This window comes from Lates calcarifer, linkage group LG12 (genome assembly GCF_001640805.2).
Source record: "Lates calcarifer isolate ASB-BC8 linkage group LG12, TLL_Latcal_v3, whole genome shotgun sequence".
Taxonomy (NCBI): Eukaryota; Metazoa; Chordata; class Actinopteri; family Centropomidae; genus Lates; species Lates calcarifer.
In genome coordinates, this window is record NC_066844.1 from 17,022,239 (window position 1) to 17,042,622 (window position 20,384).

The 20,384-nt window shown below is 41.0% G+C and overlaps 2 protein-coding genes across 3 annotated transcripts; one reads left to right on the plus strand and one right to left on the minus strand.

Annotated features, from left to right (window-relative positions):
- Positions 1-1,017: 1,017 nt before the first annotated feature.
- Positions 1,018-9,805, minus strand: ube2r2 (ubiquitin-conjugating enzyme E2R 2). The gene is made up of 5 exons (XM_018700295.2): positions 9,629-9,805; positions 7,046-7,132; positions 6,829-6,926; positions 5,999-6,133; positions 1,018-5,876 (listed from the first exon to the last, which is right to left on the minus strand). The coding sequence occupies exons 1-5, from the start codon at positions 9,803-9,805 to the stop codon at positions 5,591-5,593; spliced, it is 783 nt and encodes a 260-aa protein (XP_018555811.1). The 3' UTR covers positions 1,018-5,590.
- Positions 9,725-19,988, plus strand: ubap1 (ubiquitin associated protein 1). Of its 2 annotated transcripts, none has more exons than XM_051074406.1 (7): positions 9,725-9,848; positions 14,473-14,521; positions 14,667-14,791; positions 15,286-16,110; positions 16,207-16,365; positions 16,736-16,837; positions 17,033-19,988. In XM_051074406.1, exons 2-7 carry the CDS (start codon positions 14,482-14,484, stop codon positions 17,171-17,173), a joined length of 1,392 nt encoding a protein of 463 aa, XP_050930363.1. In that variant the 5' UTR covers positions 9,725-9,848; positions 14,473-14,481; the 3' UTR covers positions 17,174-19,988. The 2 variants fall into 2 exon arrangements, with proteins under 2 accessions (XP_050930363.1, XP_018555810.1); XM_018700294.2 differs by lacking the exon at positions 9,725-9,848 and adding an exon at positions 11,986-12,163.
- The last annotated feature ends 396 nt before the right edge of the window (positions 19,989-20,384 follow it).

The following is a 20,384-nucleotide window of genomic DNA, read 5'->3' on the forward strand; positions in this document are numbered from 1 at the left end:
TCTGCAGCATTACATTAATGGGCTCTGCTGAGGGGATGAAATAAAAGTAATTAAAGAAACAAATGTGCTCTTTCAACTCATAACATCAGAATGGAAGTGCTCACTTAAATTAACTGCCATTTTTCTTTTGGTTATTTTAAGGACACAGGAAACACAGTAAGTAGAGGTCAGTGAAATTTCCAAGAGTGACCTGTATCATATGACTTTCATGATATGTTATAAAATAAAACTGCTGTACATGTGGCAAAAGCTGGAGTATTGCTTTAAGACTCATCAGGGCATCATTGAACCGGTAATTAATTTCATGCCTGGTAGAGCATAAAAGTTCCTCTCTCAATGATAACAGACAATTCATTGTTCTGAATTGAAATTACTAGCTCTCTTCATGTTTAAACATTTACTATGTAACTTGGTAGTTCTTGTTTCATCTTATTATATAGTATGGGGTATATTTTAACTCTCATCTCTATTCATTCACTGTCATAATGAATTTTGATTCACATGCAGTTATGGAGCACTATATTGCATAAATTTGGCCATTAAAGGAAAAAAGGAAAAACTTGCTTTCTTGCTACTAATATTTAGTGATGCAGATAGTTTTGGTTTAATGTTAATATAGAGGATTCCATATTAACCTGTCAGCAGGTTTTATTAAGGACTATTTCTTCAGCAGAAAGTAATTCCAATTAAAAACTGTTCACACTGAGGTCTATGGACTATCCACAGTAACAAGGACATTATTTTTGGAAACACTTTTTTAAAAAATGTAATATTCCAAACACTACGTGCAGGACAAATTAAATTCCATTCAAGTCAACTGTACTGGAGTGAGGGCAGAAATCTCAGACACACATAAAACATGCTTGACTAGATACCACTAGGACTAAGTTTTTGGTAATTTTGGTGAACCAAGCTTTAAGCTGATACATTCACAATGACACACAAACAATCCTTTGTAGCATGGAATAGTGACCAGTGCTAACCAATTGCGAAATAAGGTGAAAACCTTTCAGCAGGTTTCAATGACATACTGGTTTATTTTTAATGATTTTCCAACTTAACCACAATAACTTTATGCCTCCATTTGCATATCACTCCTAATTTTTACTCCAAATACCAGCTTGCTGTGTTGTCTGTTTACCATGACATGTGGGCTTAGCAACAGATATCAAAGCTATATTGCAAACAAACCCAACAATGTATTTTTTTTTTTACAATAGAAACTTTATGAGTGACATTTGCATCCTCACAAACACAAAATGTTGAGGGAAAAAAAATGAAATAAAATCAAAGAAACCAACAAGGACAGCATTAACATCAATAGGTGTAGACATGTTGTGGTAGCATTGTGGTCAGTTCAGTCCATTAACTGTGTGACTATGTGAAGGCCTCAGGAGGACCTCACAGTGTTGACCCACACTTCAAAAAATACACACTTGTGCACTCACATGCTCACGCACACAGATTAAATGAACTAAATGATGTCATTCAGTCTTTTGTATGTAACAGTGTGTATGGAATAACATCTCAACATCTTATACTACGGTCCTTTCAAGCAAGTCATGTCTTAGGTTGAGTTTGGAAAATTTTCCTTGTCCCTCAGAGATAATAATACATTGGTGGCTCTCTTCCCTCTAAAGGCCCCCTTAGCTTTTTTCCACCTGCGCTCATTATAAAAACAAGGCATACATTATGTATAAAAAGTGGAGGATTCTAATATCGAAGAGCTCTATTGATCATCGAATTGCTATTGTAAGGGCTACACTATGCCTAGACTTTACACTAACAAAAACAATAATGCAGTTTCCGATTTTTTATTTACGATAGGAGGCAAAAACTTGGCTTTAAAGCAATAAGTCGACATTTTGGGAGGTACGCTTAATTGCTTGCTGAGAGTTAGATAGATCGATACCACTCTTACGTGGTAGGCTGTTTATGGAAACATAAGACAGAGCCGTTTCCCTTGCTCCAGTCTTTGTGATAAACTAAGGTAACTCACTGCAAAGCTCATTCATTCTCTGGCAGAGAGTTAGATGAGAAGATTGATACCTGATGTTTGTCTGTTAAATATACATCTACAGCCAGCAGCCAGTTAGCTTAACTTAGCATAAAGACTGGAAAAAGGGGGCAACGGCTAGCTTGGGTTTGTCTTATGGTACAAATATCAGCCTTACAGGGGGTTATGCAGTGGACACTCAGAAGTTGCCAAGCAACCAGCGGAAACTTACTACTCCCAGCCAAGAAAAAGTTCAGCACATGACCCTTACAAAATTACTAATTGTTTTTTGTATGGATTAAACAAATGAGATAGAAAGTGTTAATCAGTGAGATAATAGGGTTCTGGCAGGTGGATTTTGTTACTGCTGGGACACAGCCAGGCTAGTTGTTTCTGGTCTTTGTGCTAAGCTAAGCTAACCAGCTGCAGGTCTTAAGTGTCCTATTTAACAGACAGACATGAGGAGTGGTATTGATCTTCTCATCTAACTCTCCACCAGAAAGCAAATAAATGCATTTCACCAAATGCCGAATTATTCCCTTAGCAGGTACACGTGAGATTGGTACTTCCTCTTACAGACTATCATTTTACTTCTCTATATGGTGAAGAATGGGCAAAAAATGGGGACCACATCAATAAAAGTTCAGAATTTCTGGCATCAATCCACTTCCTGTTGTGCCTTGATATCAAATCCATTTAAGATCTGGCTCAGGAGTGTGTTTCCTCTCCCCCCGTCCTCAACAGAATCCAGTCTCTGAGAGACGCCAGAGCACAAGACCGGGAGAAAATGTTTCACTCCTTTGGCTTCACATTAAAATCCAAAAGGAATCTCTTCAAGAGTTTATTCAAACAGCGTTAAATCCACTACATGCATCCGTTACTCCGTAGTCTTTAAAATGAGCGGCTGTGGGGCTGTACTTGGTTTCCTTGGCATAAAATCCAGCCATGTGAATCAAAGGTTTGCCCCAGTGCTCTGTTGCGTTGAACAGGGCAACAGACTCATACCCACAACCGGAACACACAGCTCAAACATGGGGTTTACTTGATGCCATACAAGTAATGTTAGTCACATTATTCTGTTCAGCGTGTTCAGAAGTTTAATACTCAGAGGGTGTGTGTGTGTGTTTTTTTTTCAGTCAAATCCTCAGCCAATTCAGGCATCTTAAAACAGCACTAGGACACAGTGCAAACACACTGAATGTTTTCTCAACTGGACAAAGTCCAAAAGGTCATTTGGGCAAACTCACTTGTGTGACAAACCTCTGCACCGGTTCCACAGAGACAGCAACAAGAAAACCCTGACATCGCAATCAATAGGTGCAATAGGTGAATAGTAAATGTAGATATACTCACACACACACACACACACACACACACACACAGATAACAGGCAATCAGTGTCATATTCATTCAAATGCAAATGTGTGGCTAAGCTGCATGTTGATTTTGTCCCTGTCGATCAACATACTGTGGATGTGGTGTAAGCACAGTAACAACGTCCAATTTTCACTAAGTTGCATTGAAGCATAGGTTGGAGTCACAGAGCAAAACGTAACATTTTCACATCTATTGCAACATAATGTGAGCACTGCCTTGAGGACAAAGTCCCTACATGTGTATTTTGATTTTTTTTTTAGAATTTGACTCTAGCCTACCAAGAAGAAAACAACTTAAAGGACCCTAATCAGGACCAACAGCAACACTCAAGTCACGTGTAAACACGCTGGCGGTGGGATTGGAGACTTTCAGTTCACTCTCTGCCCTCTAATAACACTCAGAGATGCAGAAAATAAGAAAAAAGAGGTGGAAGTGAGGAGCAGTTTGTGTATTAAGTTTCTCTTTAACTGATTTTTTTCTCTCAGTGAAAGTCTATTGAGGCCCTGAGGTTTAAGAGGCAGAGAGAGGTGTAGGAGGCGATGCGAGAGAAGGTTTTCACCTTGTTCACCCCCGAACAAATGACGTTGCTTTGAGCAATCATGAAGGAGCAGTTGCGATGGACACTACTGAAGGTGGGTCCAAGAGGGTGGAGTCACGGCAGAGCCTGCGTTTGCAAGTTTAAGTCGATTGCATCAAAGTGGAACAGACGGGCGTGAGAGGGACAGAGATATTCTGCCACGGGACACACTGATGGACAGTGACAAGACAAGCTGGCCGGCTCATCGTCTGCTTAATGAGCCAAACAGCAACGTGGCCATTAGCCAGACTGTCTGAGCCATTCCACAGAATACAAAGGACAAGTCAGGGAGGACAGAATGTCATCGGACAAAACAAGAGAAGTACATTAAAAAAAAAAACAGCAACAAGTAAAGACATGATGGATAGAGCCAGCCTTTGAACACAAAACCATACAATCTGACATGGGCTGGCAGACGAAGAACCGGCCAGCCACAGTGGGGGTTCAAGAGACCACCACGAGGACAGTTTGTTTTCATCATTTATCAAAAACTAAGACAAGTTGTCTACTTTGTGGATGGTTTTCAAATAACAACTACATTAAAAACCAACACGTCATTTCTATCTTTGGGAAATGATCGGAAATAATTACTGGTATATGTGATTGAAAGGTTTTCAGAAATTATTGCCTCACCATGCATGCAGTGTAATTCAAATATTAATGCATGTATGCTCCTACACAACGTCAATTATTGTGGTCTTTTAATAACTAATTAACTGTGACTACTACTAATGCGTGAACTTGAAAAAGAGGACTCTGATTGAAAGGCTGCAAAAATTTCTTTTTTACAAATTTGAAGTTGTTTTCATCCAGACAGGGACCAGACAGACCTCAAGATGGCACCATGGTTATAAAGCCTGCAAGGCAAATAAGAAACTGCAGCAGTTCCGAAACAATTTTTTTAAAATGGGAAAACGAGTCTAATGTTTTAGTATGGGCTAAAAGTACTTAAATGTCACTGCTGAAACTATTGTTTACACATGAAAAAAAAAATCCACTTCATGATTGCAGCCAAACAACTTACAGTACAGTATGTGAGGACTTGGTTGCACGATAGAGTAATAATATTCAGGTGTGAGGATGTTTTGCTGTGTCTGGAGTCTTGCACATGATTAATCACTCACTGACCATGGACTAATACTATTGTACTCTGCAGAGGCATATCATCTTTTCAAGTTTAAAGCAGCATGGGAGAAGATGGATCCTCAATGGATACATTTAGAAAACTTGAAACGTTAACGTCAAAAACACTCTCAGCATTCTCTCAAATGGAGCTGGAATAATTTCAGTTCTCAAACTCTGCAAAACATTTCATGCTGGACAGAGTGCAAGCTATAATTAAGGCAAACGGTAGAAACACCAAATCTGACCTTCAGTGAAAACAATACCAACAAACTTTTGCTGAATATGTACGTAAGAGCATTTGAGAACTATTATTTGATCGATCATTGGTGTTAGTTTAATAAATGATGAAAAGTTTTTTGGCAGTAGACCCTTGACCCCACTGTCTGTGCAAACACACGCACGCACGCACACTCGCACACACACAAAACTGTAACGTAACACATACAAACAAGGAGGGTGTGGGTGTTGGGTGGTTGGGGAGGGGGGTTGGCAGGAAGGAGTTATCATCCAGATCATCACGAGTCTTCGTTGCCAGAGTCGTCCTGGTTGTCGTAACGTCTGGTGGACGTCCCGCCATCCTCCACGGCGCTGATCCCCCCGGCTTCACCTACGGACTCCATCTCGCTCTCGTCCTCCTCCTCATCCTCCTCCTCCATGTCGTCGTCGTAGAGGTCGTCGTAGAGGAGGTCCGAACTGCTGTCCTGGGAGGGAACCCTGGTCTGGACGCAGTACTCCGCCAGTGTGGTCGGCACTTTGACGCCATCGCGCTCGGCCTCTGCTGCTGTTGACATCACCTGCTTCCTGTTGCCCGAAAGGAGTAAAATCAAAGTCAGCGTTTAAGGTTATTTCCAAATTATAAACATTTCTAGTTCTTTGGTGTGAACGCAGTGTACATTTGTCTGCACGTAGCTATTGTATATCACCTGATGATCTCTGCATACTCCTTGTCCTTGCCTTTGCTGTCCCTCCATTTACGAAACATGACGGAGGCGTCCACATTGGCTGGCGAGAACGTGTTGGGCTCATTGAGCAGCGAGATCACACTAAGCAGGATAGTCCTGATCATGAGGAAACACCACACAGACAAACAGAAAATGAGGACAGTCCAATATCAGATGCTGTCATTGTTCGAAAGAAAAAGCCTTTTTGAAACTGTATTAAGCTTTATCCCAGCACCAGACAGAGGCGGTACCTGAACTCTTTCTCCTTGCAGCTCAATTACAAGCTACACCCAATCTGCACAGATTTTCAAATTCAGACTCAGCACTTTATCTCCACTCCTGGAGAAAATGTATCTTGCTGACTTGCTAAATTCAAAAGAATTTCTACCTTGCAGGAGTGTCTTGTTCTTTAGAGGTGACACAGAATAAAGGAGTGCTAAAAGTGTTAACTGTTAATTTACACTGTTCTTGATTTGCAAAATTACTGAATTATGCTGTATTGTATGTATATCCTATTAAATGTTTTTCTTTTTTTATTTGTTCTTTTATCAGAGAAATATGGAAAGTCCTCTAACTCAGCTCTCTTATCCTATATTCTATATTTGAGACTTCCAATTTAATAGGAGGTACAGTAGCCATTACTGAGCACACGTTTTTTAAAATAAGTTTTTTACTTATGAAGCAGTGCATAAATGAAAGTCCACATTAGATTCACAATAATAAATCTATGAAAAGACAACCCAGATAGCATGTCTATGTTGTGGTATGGCTTCCAGTGCGCACAGGGGCGAACATTGTGTGGCAGAAATTACCTAACATTCTGGGTGGGGTTCCACCTTTCAGAGGGCAACTCCCCACTCTGAGGGTCATCAACAGGAGGATGCAGGATGGAGATACAAACATCTCCGTTCTGGAGAGAGGGAAAAAGTACACTGTATAACATCTGTCATAAAGATGTGAACTTTAAATGACAAATTGGCACGCAAAAAATGTGTGGAAACATTTAATGACAAACACAAAATGTTTCACCTCGTAAATGTTGGGGTGCCACATCTTGGTGAGGAAGCGGAAGGTTGGCGGGGAGTATGGGTAGTCAACTGGAAACTTGATGTGAGCCTGGGTGAACAAACAGAGGCTGTCGGTTAAAACACGTGTTTTACACAGAGCCAAGCTCGACTTTCGTTACACTAAGTTTAAGTCCTTCAGGCCTGAGACACCACAGAGATGTGAGCTGATGTTTTGGGGGTATCACTGGTGCAGCACAAAACACATTCCATATATTCAAATGAACCAAAAACACACATGTCTGTAAACTGTGCAATACATGCTCTCTCTAGTAATTAATTCTTCCTTCATGCTTTGTCAAACAAAAATGAAGTGAAACAGCATCAAAGAACAACATTTTGCAGGTGTTTCAAGAAGATGCAAGTAACTATGAACTATAAGCAGACCAACAAACCAGAAAGCTTAAGAACAGCTGCTTTAAGCTAAACCCTGGTACAGATTTGATGTATCCAGACTGGAGTGATCAAATCTGTCTGAACTGGATTTTGTTTACTGTTCAAGTCAAGCTGTAATATTGCAATAAAAATAAGCCCTCTCTTGATTGACTTCTAGCCTCTTAACTTGATTAATAACAACAATTATTAACAACAAAGCTTCCTGTACCCTTTAATTTGAAACAGTGCAAAACAGATATATGTATCATACACTGAGCCATGCCTTCAATCACACTGTGAAGCAGCTGAGAACTTTGTTTTGATTGACTCCTAACAAAGTTTAACAGAGCTGGACATTACCTGACATAAGATTAGGTGCTTCTGTGTTTTTGTTTTCGTGCCAAACTATTGCACAGTTATCTAGGTGAAAGGCTTGTAGGCTCAGCTCTCACTGAACTGCTGCCACTCAGATAGGACTATCATTACTCCACAACCGGTCACTACGCTACTGCAGCCTTGGGACATTGAAAACACAGATGTCATGACGCATTGGCATGAGCGTCACCGTCCCAATATCTATCAGTTACCATTCTGATATATAGACACATACTGGAACATCTTGTCCCTGTTCCAAACACACAACTTAAGCAGGGTATGGTTTTTTTGTTTTTTTTTTCACTGTGCTACAGGAGCCATGCAGCTCACCATCAGAAACAAAGTCACTTAATTACACTTGTAAATCTTTTCCACCAATATTTCATCAAATGCAGGTCAGTTACACCTGAACAGCAACAGCCAAGGCCTTTCATTTCAGTGGCACACCAGACACAATATGTCAGCATGAAAAGTATTTATTAACATAATAATGTGGGTGTGACGCTGTCAGCAGGCGGGGGACTCTAATTTAAAGGAATACTGGTTAGCTTACTTAAACTCTAAATTGCCAATGAATGTGCTTGTTTCTCTAAATTTGTTAGCTGTAAAACAGACTGGAAACCTGTCTAAGGTGAGCTTCTCACCAGTGGCACCGATTTCAGGTCTAATTGTCATGGTTTAATTTTGTGTATGGAGTTTTTCCTTATCTGACTCTTGGGTCTAAGGATAGGGGGTGTAATATAATCTGTTGTGCAGAGTGTAAAAACCCTCTGGAACAAACTTGTGATTCAAGGCTTTACAAATGAAACTGATTTGACTTGAGGTGACAATAGATAACACAAAGATGTCACTGTAAAGGCTAAACATAAGGTAATCAACAGCGGCAATCCTCAAGAGTAGACGGCAACACCTGCTCTGTATTATTTTGGCATCCCTGGAAGGCTACAGCGTCAACTGCATTGTCCCAACTTGTATGTGGGCTCTCACTGTGCCGCATATTCTAGATGATTCACTGAATAAGTAACATGAAAGAAAGGAAGATGAGTCTCATCATGCCCTTCTCTCTTACTCTTTCTCTGCGCTAAGGTGCCATTTATATCGGTCTCATAGCTAAAAATAGCCATCTGAAGCACAACCATCATACAGTGAAGGGTGGGGAGAAGGCTGGACAAGGAGAATGGAGGGACAGGGGAGAAAAACTGAAAATAGGGGGGGGGGGAAAGAAATAAATGGCTGCAGGAGGGAACTTTAAGATTACAAATCTAAGACCATCTAAAATCAATCTAATGCAATCCAATACAACAGCTCGGCCATACATCGTACCATTCTGAAGGTTATAATGATCATGGTTTTAATTAAATTATATGTTTTAGCGCTGAGGTCATAGTCAGTACAGGTGTTCCAATGGGCTGGCATTATACTCAGAGGTGTCTCTAATACTATGTCCCTCTCATGTGTGTGAATGGGAAGTACAAAAACTTTTAAGACACCTCTTAAAATGATCTAGTCCAGTACAAGACCACCTTTAACTATGACCTCAATAAAAGCATATAAATGACTTGACATATTTATGACAATGTGGCCAAAAATTGAACATCATAAACATTATATGCCACTGAGTGCATATCCTACTTCAGGAGGAAAACATGCCCAGGAACACAGTTGCACTATATACTCATATATAATCTGTTGCTGCTGGATCTGAATCAGCTTCCTGAGTGTGCCTCATTATCTCAACACGATGCCCTCCTTAGACTGTTCTGAATTCACGATTTGGAATTAGAAAGTTTTGTCCCACCTTAAAGTAGCCTCCCTCATACAGAGTGTTTGGGGGCCCAAAGATGGCCACTTCCCAGTTGTAGAGGTCAGACTCCTCCACCAGAGTGATGCGGAAGCCCTCCACCGGCTGCTCCTGCAGAGACTTCAGCTCCATCATCAGGGCCTTCTGGGAACTAGGGGTTGCCTGGTGGGCCATGTTAATCCCACTTCTGACTCCACAGACCACAGATTGGTGAAAGGTAGGTGGGGGTGGGGGGGTTTAGAGTGTACAAAAAAAATTAGCTTAATGATATTGTCAGGACTCTCTTAAATTCCATGTATTTTTCCATTTCACAGCAACAACTGACTGCAGCAAACACCTACAGTCTGTTAGCTTTGTTTGTAGTGACATTAGTCTTTCTAGGTAAAACGCTAGGACAAAAGAAACAGCAAAACCTGCACAGATAACAGCCCTACTGTTAAACTGAACGACACATTAAGAATTCAGATACAAACAGGATATGTGGCCTGCCAAGCTAGCTCAGGTCAGTGGTTTAGTTCGCAGGCCCTTTATGGGGGAAAAAGCAAAGTTAATGAAAAGTGTTTACCTCTGTCTCCTTGCACTGTAATGTGTACTCGTTTCGTTACAGCTGAAAACTGGAGAGTAAACTCATTGGTTGTCCATGCTAGGCTAGCTGTGTCTTGACAAAGAGACAGTGACAGGAGCAGTGGGTTTTTTCTGCTAAAGCCTATGGCTGCTCCTCGTGTTGTGCTTCCGAAATTCTTTGTGTGCCAGTGTTGACAGTTGACATGGAGCTAGTATCAGTGTAAGTCACGGTCTCCTGTGGATCATTCTTAGGCTCAACAGAGGAAACCCGCTCTCCCTGACATCTCTCCGCGCTGCTGGTTCGGTTCGGACAGGCGCTCAGCTGATCCCTGCTTGTTTATGTTTGTTTATCTGCTCTCTGGCAGTCTCAACTTCTCCACACGTCAGCTAAACCCCTACCGAGCAACTTCGTTCAAATGGAGCAGCTTTTCTGCTCTCGACCGTCCCCTCCGGCACAGAGGCAGTGCTAAAGGCTGATAAATTCGAGCCCACGGTCGCGAAAAGAACAGTAGGTGAGAGGTTTGGACTCGCGAATTACAGTGGATTTAATCGATTTTTATTTTCCTCCCATCGATGCTTCCGGCTATCATTGCGCGTGTCTGCAGAACGTAAAGCACGCACGGGTCTGAACGTGACGTGCGCGCACCCGATACTCAACAAAAAAAACAAGATATCCACCAATGTGTATGTAAGAAACATTTTATATGGTTTAAGGGTAAAAACCAAAAGCCAAACCCTAATAATAATTATTATTATTATAAAAAGTTACCTACATATACGTGAAAAGTCATTTATACAATTCAGTCATCATCATTGTCATCACATACAGATGCACTACTTAAAAACTGTCACAAATATCTAAAATATCAGCAAGTAGAACTTTAAAGTCCCTTAAAATAAATGCATATCCCTGGCTAATAAATTCTATATGTGTTACATTCCATCATGGTTTTGAGTTAAATAAAAGTATTCTGATAGAGTACATCCATCTGTCCATTCATTAATTAAGTAATTTATCCTCTCATGATAGATTCACAGTTTTAAAATCGACCACTATTATTCCATTAAAGAAATTATGGAGCTAATTAGTCAGTCAGTCAGTCAGTCAGTCAGTCTACGCAAATTCAGAGTGTCATGGAGATAAATTAGCTGACTTTGGGAGCAGAAGATTACTGGGAGCAGAAGATGCTGTCAGTATTATAATCTGACATCTCAGGGGCTCCAAGACTTCATGGTCAGGGTGTTAGCTGTGAACAACCACAGGGGAAAAAAAGAAGAATATTTCATCTGTCTAAAGGCCAGAATAAAAAATTGTGTGAGGCAGTTTAATGTTTTCTCCAATAAATGTTTGGATTTCACTTCCTTATAACTACAGTTATCATCATCACCATCATTATTGTGGACAATTGTCTTCCCATTTTTCAAACAAATATCATAAAGAAAACAGAATTTATAAACTTTGTTATCTAGGTCCTTGAATGAATGAACTGAAATCTGCACTTTTTCATAAAAAAATATTTAAACTTGTTTAATTCTACACACGTTTACTCTGTATGTGATTTGTATTTCTTTGTATTTGATTAGGTTTATATTTTATTTAGTGTTACTCCTTCAAAAGGAGTTTTGTGTATGCTCCTTAGTTTCCTTTTAATCATTAAGTTCAGGGAATTGTGGATTTATTATGTTGTGTTCATACTAGAAAAAGTAAAGAATTTATCCAAAAAACAGCTCCTAACAATTTACCTACCAGCTGGATGTGGCGTTGCGATGTTTTGACGTCATGTAGGTGAGTGACGCCAAACAGGAACCAGTGCAAGGGAGCTTGACAAATCAAGATGGCGCCCCACGCCGAAGCAGGAAAGAGATTTCAGTATAAATAAAACTCATTCGGAGAACAGTTTAAATTTGCAGTGCCACCTCGACAAGACGTCGTTCGGAATTTGAAAGAACAAGACGGAGCAGATACAGGTGAGAGGAGTGTGTGTTTACATTTGGGCTCAGTTTTGTTTCAGGGGCGGTGGCAGCGGAGCCAGCAGTCTGTCCTACCCCAGCCACATAACGTTACAGCCAGGCCACTGCCGAGGCTAAACCCGTTAGCATGGACGGTAGCGTCTCCACAATATCATTAGCCAGCAGCTAGTGGTGACTGTCAACGAATTAATTAATTCCACCTTAATATACCGCTAAAACCGAAGGAAGTCGTACCCGACGCTGACTTCTTGGCCAAACTGTTCCTGTATGTTCGCTGTTAGCCCCCGTAGCTAGTAGTGACTAAAGATAGTCAAAGCGTATCTTGTTGCTAATAAACGCTATCACAACTTGAGGAATATTTGCTAATCGTACCCCGGTGCGTTTGCTGGCAGTATTACGAGCCAAACGTGACAATTGGGGGCCTTGAAATGTCCGCTTTTAACGTAAACTTGCTTGAAAATGTGATGAACTACAATTACTGCGTTCCTTTCGTTATCGTTTTAAGTTAGAAACTTAAACGTTTTAAGTTAGGTTTATCCCCGCCCAAGCCAGCTATCCTAACCAACTCAACGAGTTGATCTGTGTTGTTGTGGTTGTCACTGGAACATTAACACTAGCTTGTTTTAACTGTGCTCTAACCGTGAGTTCTAAGTTCTTCAAATAGCTGCGGAGAACAGCAACTTGTGGTGGTGAGATGTTATATAACGTTATCCCTAAGTACCGTAAGCTAATAACAATAGGGTAACTACTAAATTAACCGTGGTGGACACTGAGGAAATGTGAAAAGCGAGAGATACCCTCTGATCATGTGCGGCCCATTTCCACACAATTGGTCAGCCTACTGTGTAGCCTACTGATTAACATAATTACTAAACTCCAAAGTGGACGCGTACAGTCTCGAGGTTAGTGTAGTACATGTTACCTACCTGTAGGTCGCTTTTTTACACAGGACTCGGAGCTCAACAGATACGGACAGCTTTGTATTGCCACTCATTTTATATTTTCAGCAGAAGGTACTTAATAATGCGATATTCCCACTAGGCATAGACTGATGACAGGATATTAATGTCCAATAAATGCTTGTAGAACCTTTCATGGCGGAAATCAACCTCAGTTTGACCCCAATGAATCATATAGTCATGCATCACGGTACTTAGATCAACATTATTGGTCTCTCTTTGGTAATGTCTTTTTACTAATGAATTTCAGTAAGCCATTTCTGGAAACTGAAGAGCAGGCACACTACAAAATAAACAGAGCATCAAACATAATGCTATTTGATTATCAATTGCTTATGGCTAATGTGTAAGGAACCATTTGCCCTCCTACATGTCCACTAGACATAGAGCAACCTAATCATCTTTGTGTAGTTCTGTGAATCAAAAACCCAACATTCACTTTCATGTGAGCAAATGTTTGATCCCTTAAATTCCAGAGAAAGTTCTCTCTCTCTGTCTTTGGCTAAATAGACAGATTCACCAGACATTCATTTTCTGTCTCAGTGCTAGTTTGTATTAGGTGGGTAGTGTACACTTGGTTTGTTTGAGTTTGTTTTGTGGAAATAGCTTGCTATTAGTCTCATATTGGGGATAGGTGAGATTGGGATTTAAATCAAATGAACAAGCATGCAAAAGTGAAAAGTTGTAGAGCTGGGTATTCATTTTCAGTGGTGTAAGCAGTACTAGCAGCCTGATCATATATCAGTGAGCCACTTGATTCTGTGTCTCTTTAAAATTTAGCTTATTGGAGCTTTAAGAACTTTTGACTAACAAATCAGCCCCTTTCAGCTGTGTAAGTGGATCAAATCAATTACTTTTCCTTTTCCAGCACACAGATCAAAGTTCTGTGTCAGCGGATGTGAGAACAGTGGCGTCTCTGTGTAGATAATGTCAGGCATTATTGTGTGGCATGACCAAATAATGGATTTATGCGACTTGAGATGCAAAGCAGCAAAATGTACAAAGCCAGTAGGATAGTGAAGAGTTATAATTTGAATAGAAGCGGCAATTTGCACTGCCATGTGATAAACTGTCATTGCTCCTATGCTTTGCTTAAAACTGTTCTATAGGACCAGTTTCTGAGCTCAGTGAAAGACATGTAAATATCACAGGGCCACCATGTCAGACAAAATGTCATGCCTGAAAGCCAGTGGAAGTAGTACTGGGGAAATCCACTTTGGGTTGTTTTCAAAGTGTTGCACCATGGTGTGTTTTTTAAAGATGTTGTCACCTATGGCTTGTAATTATCAACTCTGTCAATTTCAAATCCTACTTTTCACTAACTTATCTACTTGGTTCTGTTTTCAGAGTCTCTAAATGGCTGCGAGGAAGTCTGGATCAGATACATACAACAATGGTGAAGGCTTATTTCTGTTACTTCTCTGTTTCTTTCTCACAGTTTGACTACACTGATGTTTTGAGTTTTTAGTGAAGTGTAGGTTCAAGATCCATTGGTGCCACTACAGCAGTTGTCTTTCGGTCTAACTTCCGTTTACACACAGGACCCATCAGCTATCTTGATGACGTTCCCTTCAAGATTAATGAGAAATTCCGCTGCCCAGCCAAAGTGGGGCTGCCTGTTGGTTTTTGCCTGCCTAACTGTGACTCTCTGCTGGTGGGCACACAGGTAAGTCAGTTATAGGGGAGATGTTTATTTTGGTGTTAGCTGTGGCTCTCAGCCAGGCTGTAATGACCCACAGTATTATGGCAATGATCATTTTGGGCCCTATTTCAGTCCTGCAATGTAAATGTTATATTTTTGGTCATAAATATTCATGCTGGACACCAGAGAAAAGGCTTAATCTTTCCGAGACTCCTTATGCTTAGCTTAACCTAATTTAGATGGAGAGGTGTAGTCGAGCACAGGGGGTGACAATTTGTGCTCAGAAGTTATTTCAGTTGTTGCTAGGTGTTGACCATAACTGCTTGGGTGTACCTTACAGCAACTTCACATATTGAGTTTATTTAAATTATATTGTACAAGTTCTTTAAATGTTTTGTTTTTTGAATGCTGTAATGTCATGTGACTTTCATGCTCATAATTATTCTTATTTTCTTTGTTTCTGTATGTGCTCTCTTTTTACATCATCCCCATTCTTCCTCTTACTATGGTCTCAACAGTATGACTTTACTCTGGAGAGGCGCAGTGTGCGATGGGGGGTTGAACTGGCTGAGGCCCGAGCAGCAGAGGCCAGAGCAGAAGAGGCAGCAGCCAAGCAGGAGGCAGAGAGCAGAGAGCGTTTGGCTCAGGCACAGGACATTGATGGTGCTGGAGGAAAGAAACCCGGGTCTGCTGCAGACGACCAGGACCTTCCACCACCGGCATTGAACCCTGTCCTGGCGGGGCTGAGCCATAACGCCATCCTCACTCCACTGCCTGCCCCGAGCCTTGGCCCCAGGAAAACACAGCCTAGCACTCCACAGCAGCACAGCCTCAACCTCGCTGACTTTGAACGGGAAGAGGACCCCTTTGACAAGTTGGAGCTCAAAACTTTGGACGATAAGGAGGAGCTCAGAAGCATCCTCCAGAGCCAGCCCCAACCTCAGCCTCCTCCCTCTGTATCCCCACCAGAGGTCTCCCAGATAGGGTCAGCGTCACGCGGGAACAGCCCATCTCCTCCCAGCACCAACACCAGCCTCCCAGCCAAACCAGGGTTTACCCACAAACCCAACGGGTTGGTTGCCTTGCTGGACATGGACAGGGTTGGGCATCCTGGGAGAGTGGGATTTGACACAGACGACCGACCCTGCAACATCCGCTCTCTGACTTTTCCCAAACTCTCTGATTCTGGTGACCCAGAGCCAGTGAGGTACAGTCCACTCCCTGCACCTGTTCCTGCTCCCCGACACAACTTACCCAATGGTAGCCCGCCGACCATACCCAAGACCCAAGTTATTGTTGCCCCTGAGCCACCCAGCCACACCAAGAGTGGTACACCAAAACTGGTGAGTATACATGTGTATATGCGACTACAATTCTCAGATGCTGAGTAAGAAATCTAAGAATATTATTGATACTCACTCATGTTTTTTTTTCACTAGGCCAATCAAGGGTCAGGATCTGCTGGTCTGCCGTGTGGCGGAGCCCTGCTCAGCATGACCCCCAGCGAGCGTCAGTGCGCAGAAACACTTGTAGGCATGGGCTACTCTTATGAGGGTGTCCTACGGGCCATGCAGAGACAAGGGCAGAACGTGGAGCAGGTGCGACTGCCTCTCACCCAAATGCACAGAAATCTAGATTCCTAGTGTCCTCACTGTCCGACATGCATTACAGTACCTTGTTTGTGTGCTTGTGTAATTGTGTTCAGTGAGGCATCAATGCCTTACATCTGTAAATATAGCCTCAAATTAAAATAAAGTTGTTGCATTACAGTCTCTTGTCTCAAAAGTTATGGCAATAGATCAGGTCCAACTAATTTATGAGATGCGAGCCACATACAACACTAAGATGGCAATAAATGAACCCCACATAAGATTAACATTATGTCATTTCCATTCACAATATGATATTTTATTGTTTTCCAAAATAAATCTAGAGACATAATAAATTTGGATTTATCGTTTGTTCAAGGTGCTGGATTATCTCATTTTATCTGGACGTCTGTGCGAGCGGGGCTTTGATGCAACTGCAGTGGAGGAGTGTTTAGAGATGTACCAATGCTCAGAGGAAAAGGTCTGTACAATTGACTGTTAGGAAACTCTTCATTTTAAAAACATACATTCTATTTATATATTAAGACAAATCACTGGAAGCTATAAAACAAGGTTAACATCCAAGATACGGCTTCATTATCAGTGATGTAGATTACAATATCAGATTTTATGATATATAGTTTATTTATTTTTTATTTATTTTCATCCTTCCCAGGCCTTGCAGTTCCTTGAACTAATGTCAAGATTTGGTGAAATGGGATTTGAGCGGGATGCCATCAAAGAAGTGCTGCTGGTCCACAACAATGATCAGGACAAGGCTCTAGAGGACCTGATGGCTCGCGCTGCAGCTAGCTGAGCCAAGCTAACCAGCCAACCAAAGCCCGGCCCGGGGCTTGCCTCCCGCTACCACCCGACACAGCCCCTTTCCTCCTGCCTTCCCTGTTACACCATGCCCTGTCCCTGCCTTGGCTGTGGAAGGGACAGCTGGGAAACAGTTGTATTTCTCTCTGTGCTAAAACGTATTGTGTCTCAGCACTTCTTAAAGACTGTGTGCCTAGAGTGGAGGGGGGTCAAAGCGTAACAATTCTTCATGGTGGTGTTGCTTTTTTTTCCTTTTTTTTTTTTAAGAAATCCTGGTGATTTCATATTGCTAGGTTATTCAAAAATAGGAAGAATGACTGAGCAGGGAGGAAGAAACTGGAAGAACTGGGACTGTGGCGTTTTGATGCCATTCTATTTTGCTTCCACCTGGAAGTGTTCAGTTCACTGCAGGCAAAGCTGCAGGGCAGAATGGGGAGCTGGTGACAGTGAGTGCATCGCAGAAGTACCAGTTTGAACTCTTGATCTCCCACACAATTAAGCTGCCATCTTCCACTGCTCAGTGCAGACCCAGTAAATGGTGGAGGGGATAGGAGGCCTTGAGGAGGCTCTCTTCAAACTGAACCAACTAACATTACAAGTAAGAAAAAACAAAGGAAAAAAAACAACAAAACAAACAAACAAACAAAAAAAAACAAAACAAAAAAACAAAGGCACAGCCACCAGACAGAGAACTGACTCTCAAGAAGTGCCCTCTCTGCTCTGGTGCCCTGCACCTAGTTGCGTTCAACTTTCTGCTTTCATTCATTCATGTCTGTTTTTCATTTGAGCACTTTTTTCACGTCAGTTTAAAGATTCTATTTCTTTGCTTTCTGTTTTAGGAATTGCATAACAGATCCTTAGTCATTATAACTCAGAACATAAGAGATACTACTGCCCCGGTATGCTCTTTGACCTGCACTGGAATGGCCTGTTAAAGGAGTAGGGAGAGATGGGGAAAGTTCCTCTGTAGGAAATATTAAGAAACATCCCATAACCCATTGACACTTATGTGTCACATACTGCACAGGCACACACATGTTTCATAATTATCAACTTATTTAAAATAGTACACTGACACTTTCATTTAAAAATAAAGAGTTTGATATGATAATGTAAGATATGTTAACTTACAAAAGTGACGCTTTTAACTGTCATGGACTTCTGTTTGCAGACTGGAAAAGAGTGAGTGGTTAAAAAAAAAAAAAAAGAAACAAAATGTAAGTGAGGGTTGCTTTTGCAGCCTTATCACAGTGCAATAGAGATATTTCATATTGTGTGACTGTTAACTGGCATTTTGAGCCTCAAGTAATTGTTGGGAGAGAAGGAATGGTCTTCAAGCCTTGCTGGAAATTTGGATGTAACTAGGAAAAGGTTTGACCTCACTGATTTCTATCATTTATCCTCTGTTATTGGATTTCATGCCACAAAATTTAATCAAACATGACTTTCATTTATTGACTTGTCCACTTTTTTTCCTCACATGTAATATGAAATGAGAGTTCATCGTGATTTTAGGTTTGTTGGAATCTCCACGGTCTTAAAAAGTTAGAATAGGTTCAGTCGTCACTTGCCAAAAGCACTTCCCCAGATGTTGAATAGGTGTCATGTTTTAAAAGAAGGCCAGCATCCTTTATATTATGTGTTAATGGACCTTCTGAGTTCCATGCTACATATGTTTAAAAAGCATGTCTGCTCGGCTGCTTCAAGAACAAAGATGGCAGAAATTTTCATAATCCTGCGCTCTGTGGTACTGGTCGGGATTGTGAAAGGCATGGCAACAGATTAAGGGCTTAAAGTTAGAAAAATGTGACTTGGAGAACTGGCACTTCGCTTAGGGCAGGTCCAGTACTTTATCCTCTATTCCACAAATGCAAATAGAACGTTTCTAACCACCAGTATATTTTAGAATGGCTCCAGGGGTTTGACAAATGTATTTATTGTGTGGTTTATTTTATGATTTTAATTGTTCAATAGAAAATTTTGGCGATCAGGTGTTTGCAGAACATACAGTACCACTCAAACCAAAAGGATAAGCACATGCTTGCAGTAAATAAAACACTGCTTTGCAAGTTTGTCCAAGCATCCTGAAAGTGAAGCACACCATCACAAATCTGTCCTGAATTCCATTTTTGCCAATTTTTTTGTCTTGTTAGTACATTTCTGTTGCATGTCTGGTGCAGGCAAATAACATGACACGAGCACGGTGTCATGTGAGACCTAGTATCTGAACTTCAACCAACATTGTAAGTCTGGTGTGCGGTTGAATCGGCAAATATGTTTTGATCTAGTTCTCTTTTTTAATCGCCTTCAGTCTTGATTTACTGTGATGAAGAAGAGCATTACTCTTACCTTACAGGCAAACACATAAGTGGTATTCTTGTCTCCATACATAACTCAACAATGGTTTTGTTAATCATACATAAAGCAAGCTGAAGTCTGCTTGCCTCCCCTCTGACAGCCACAAAAGTACGGCTGAATACAGTATAGCAGGTTCTGGACCTTCTCCATTAATACCTCCTTCGATTTCTGTTGTGATCTTTTAATTGTATTGGGATGAAATACAACTAGGTTTTCATTGTTAAAGGGATCAAGTTTAAGGATTTGTATATCAGATCCACTTTTAAGTCACCATATAATAGAAAATGGGGCTCTAATGAATCTAATGAGCATTGATATTAATGGTGTAATAAAAGGTGGGTGAGCTCAGTGTTCTTTCCCAAGCTCCTAAAATGTGATTTGCAAAACTTTCAATTTCATCTTGAATTATCTGAAAAATCCACGATTAAATGTGCACATCTTTTCAGTGGTGAGACTGTTGGTTGTTGTTGGTTTTCCTTCTCGAGCTTAATTTGATCGTGGTTATTTTCTCACGTATGGTCACAACGGATTAAATGTGTCACATGATGCTGGTGAGGAAGTACAACTCTCATGCTCCTCATTTTTCTCTCCTTTACAGCAAGTGCATTTTTCCCCCTCTGTTCACTTGACAAAAGACAGCAACAATACAGGTGATTGTCCATCTAGGTATTGCCACTGGCAGCTGGAAACATCCAACTGTGAAGCTTAGTCGGCAGTAAAAAGACGGATATGCAACAGAATAGAAGCCATATTTTGGTTGCCTGAGCTTACCAGGGTAAATAAACTGAGAAAATTACTAAATCACATTTTATGTCTGCAATCAGATCAGAGTTAAGGTCCTACATCCA

What these genes read in the sequence shown, in the direction of transcription:
- ube2r2 (XM_018700295.2), bottom strand. Translation starts at nt 9,805, where the DNA reads ATGGCCCACCAGGCAACCCCTAGTTCCCAGAAGGCCCTGATGATGGAG. An exon ending in GGCACCCCAACATTTACGAG is followed by an intron (nt 6,927 to 7,045) that starts GTGAAACATTTT and finishes CCCTCTCTCCAG; the next exon opens with AACGGAGATGTTTGTATCTC. An exon ending in GAGTATGCAGAGATCATCAG is followed by an intron (nt 5,877 to 5,998) that starts GTGATATACAAT and finishes TTCGGGCAACAG; the next exon opens with GAAGCAGGTGATGTCAACAG.
- ubap1 (XM_051074406.1), top strand. Translation starts at nt 14,482, where the DNA reads ATGGCTGCGAGGAAGTCTGGATCAGATACATACAACAATG. An exon ending in ATCAGATACATACAACAATG is followed by an intron (nt 14,522 to 14,666) that starts GTGAAGGCTTAT and finishes GTTTACACACAG; the next exon opens with GACCCATCAGCTATCTTGAT. An exon ending in ACCAATGCTCAGAGGAAAAG is followed by an intron (nt 16,838 to 17,032) that starts GTCTGTACAATT and finishes CATCCTTCCCAG; the next exon opens with GCCTTGCAGTTCCTTGAACT.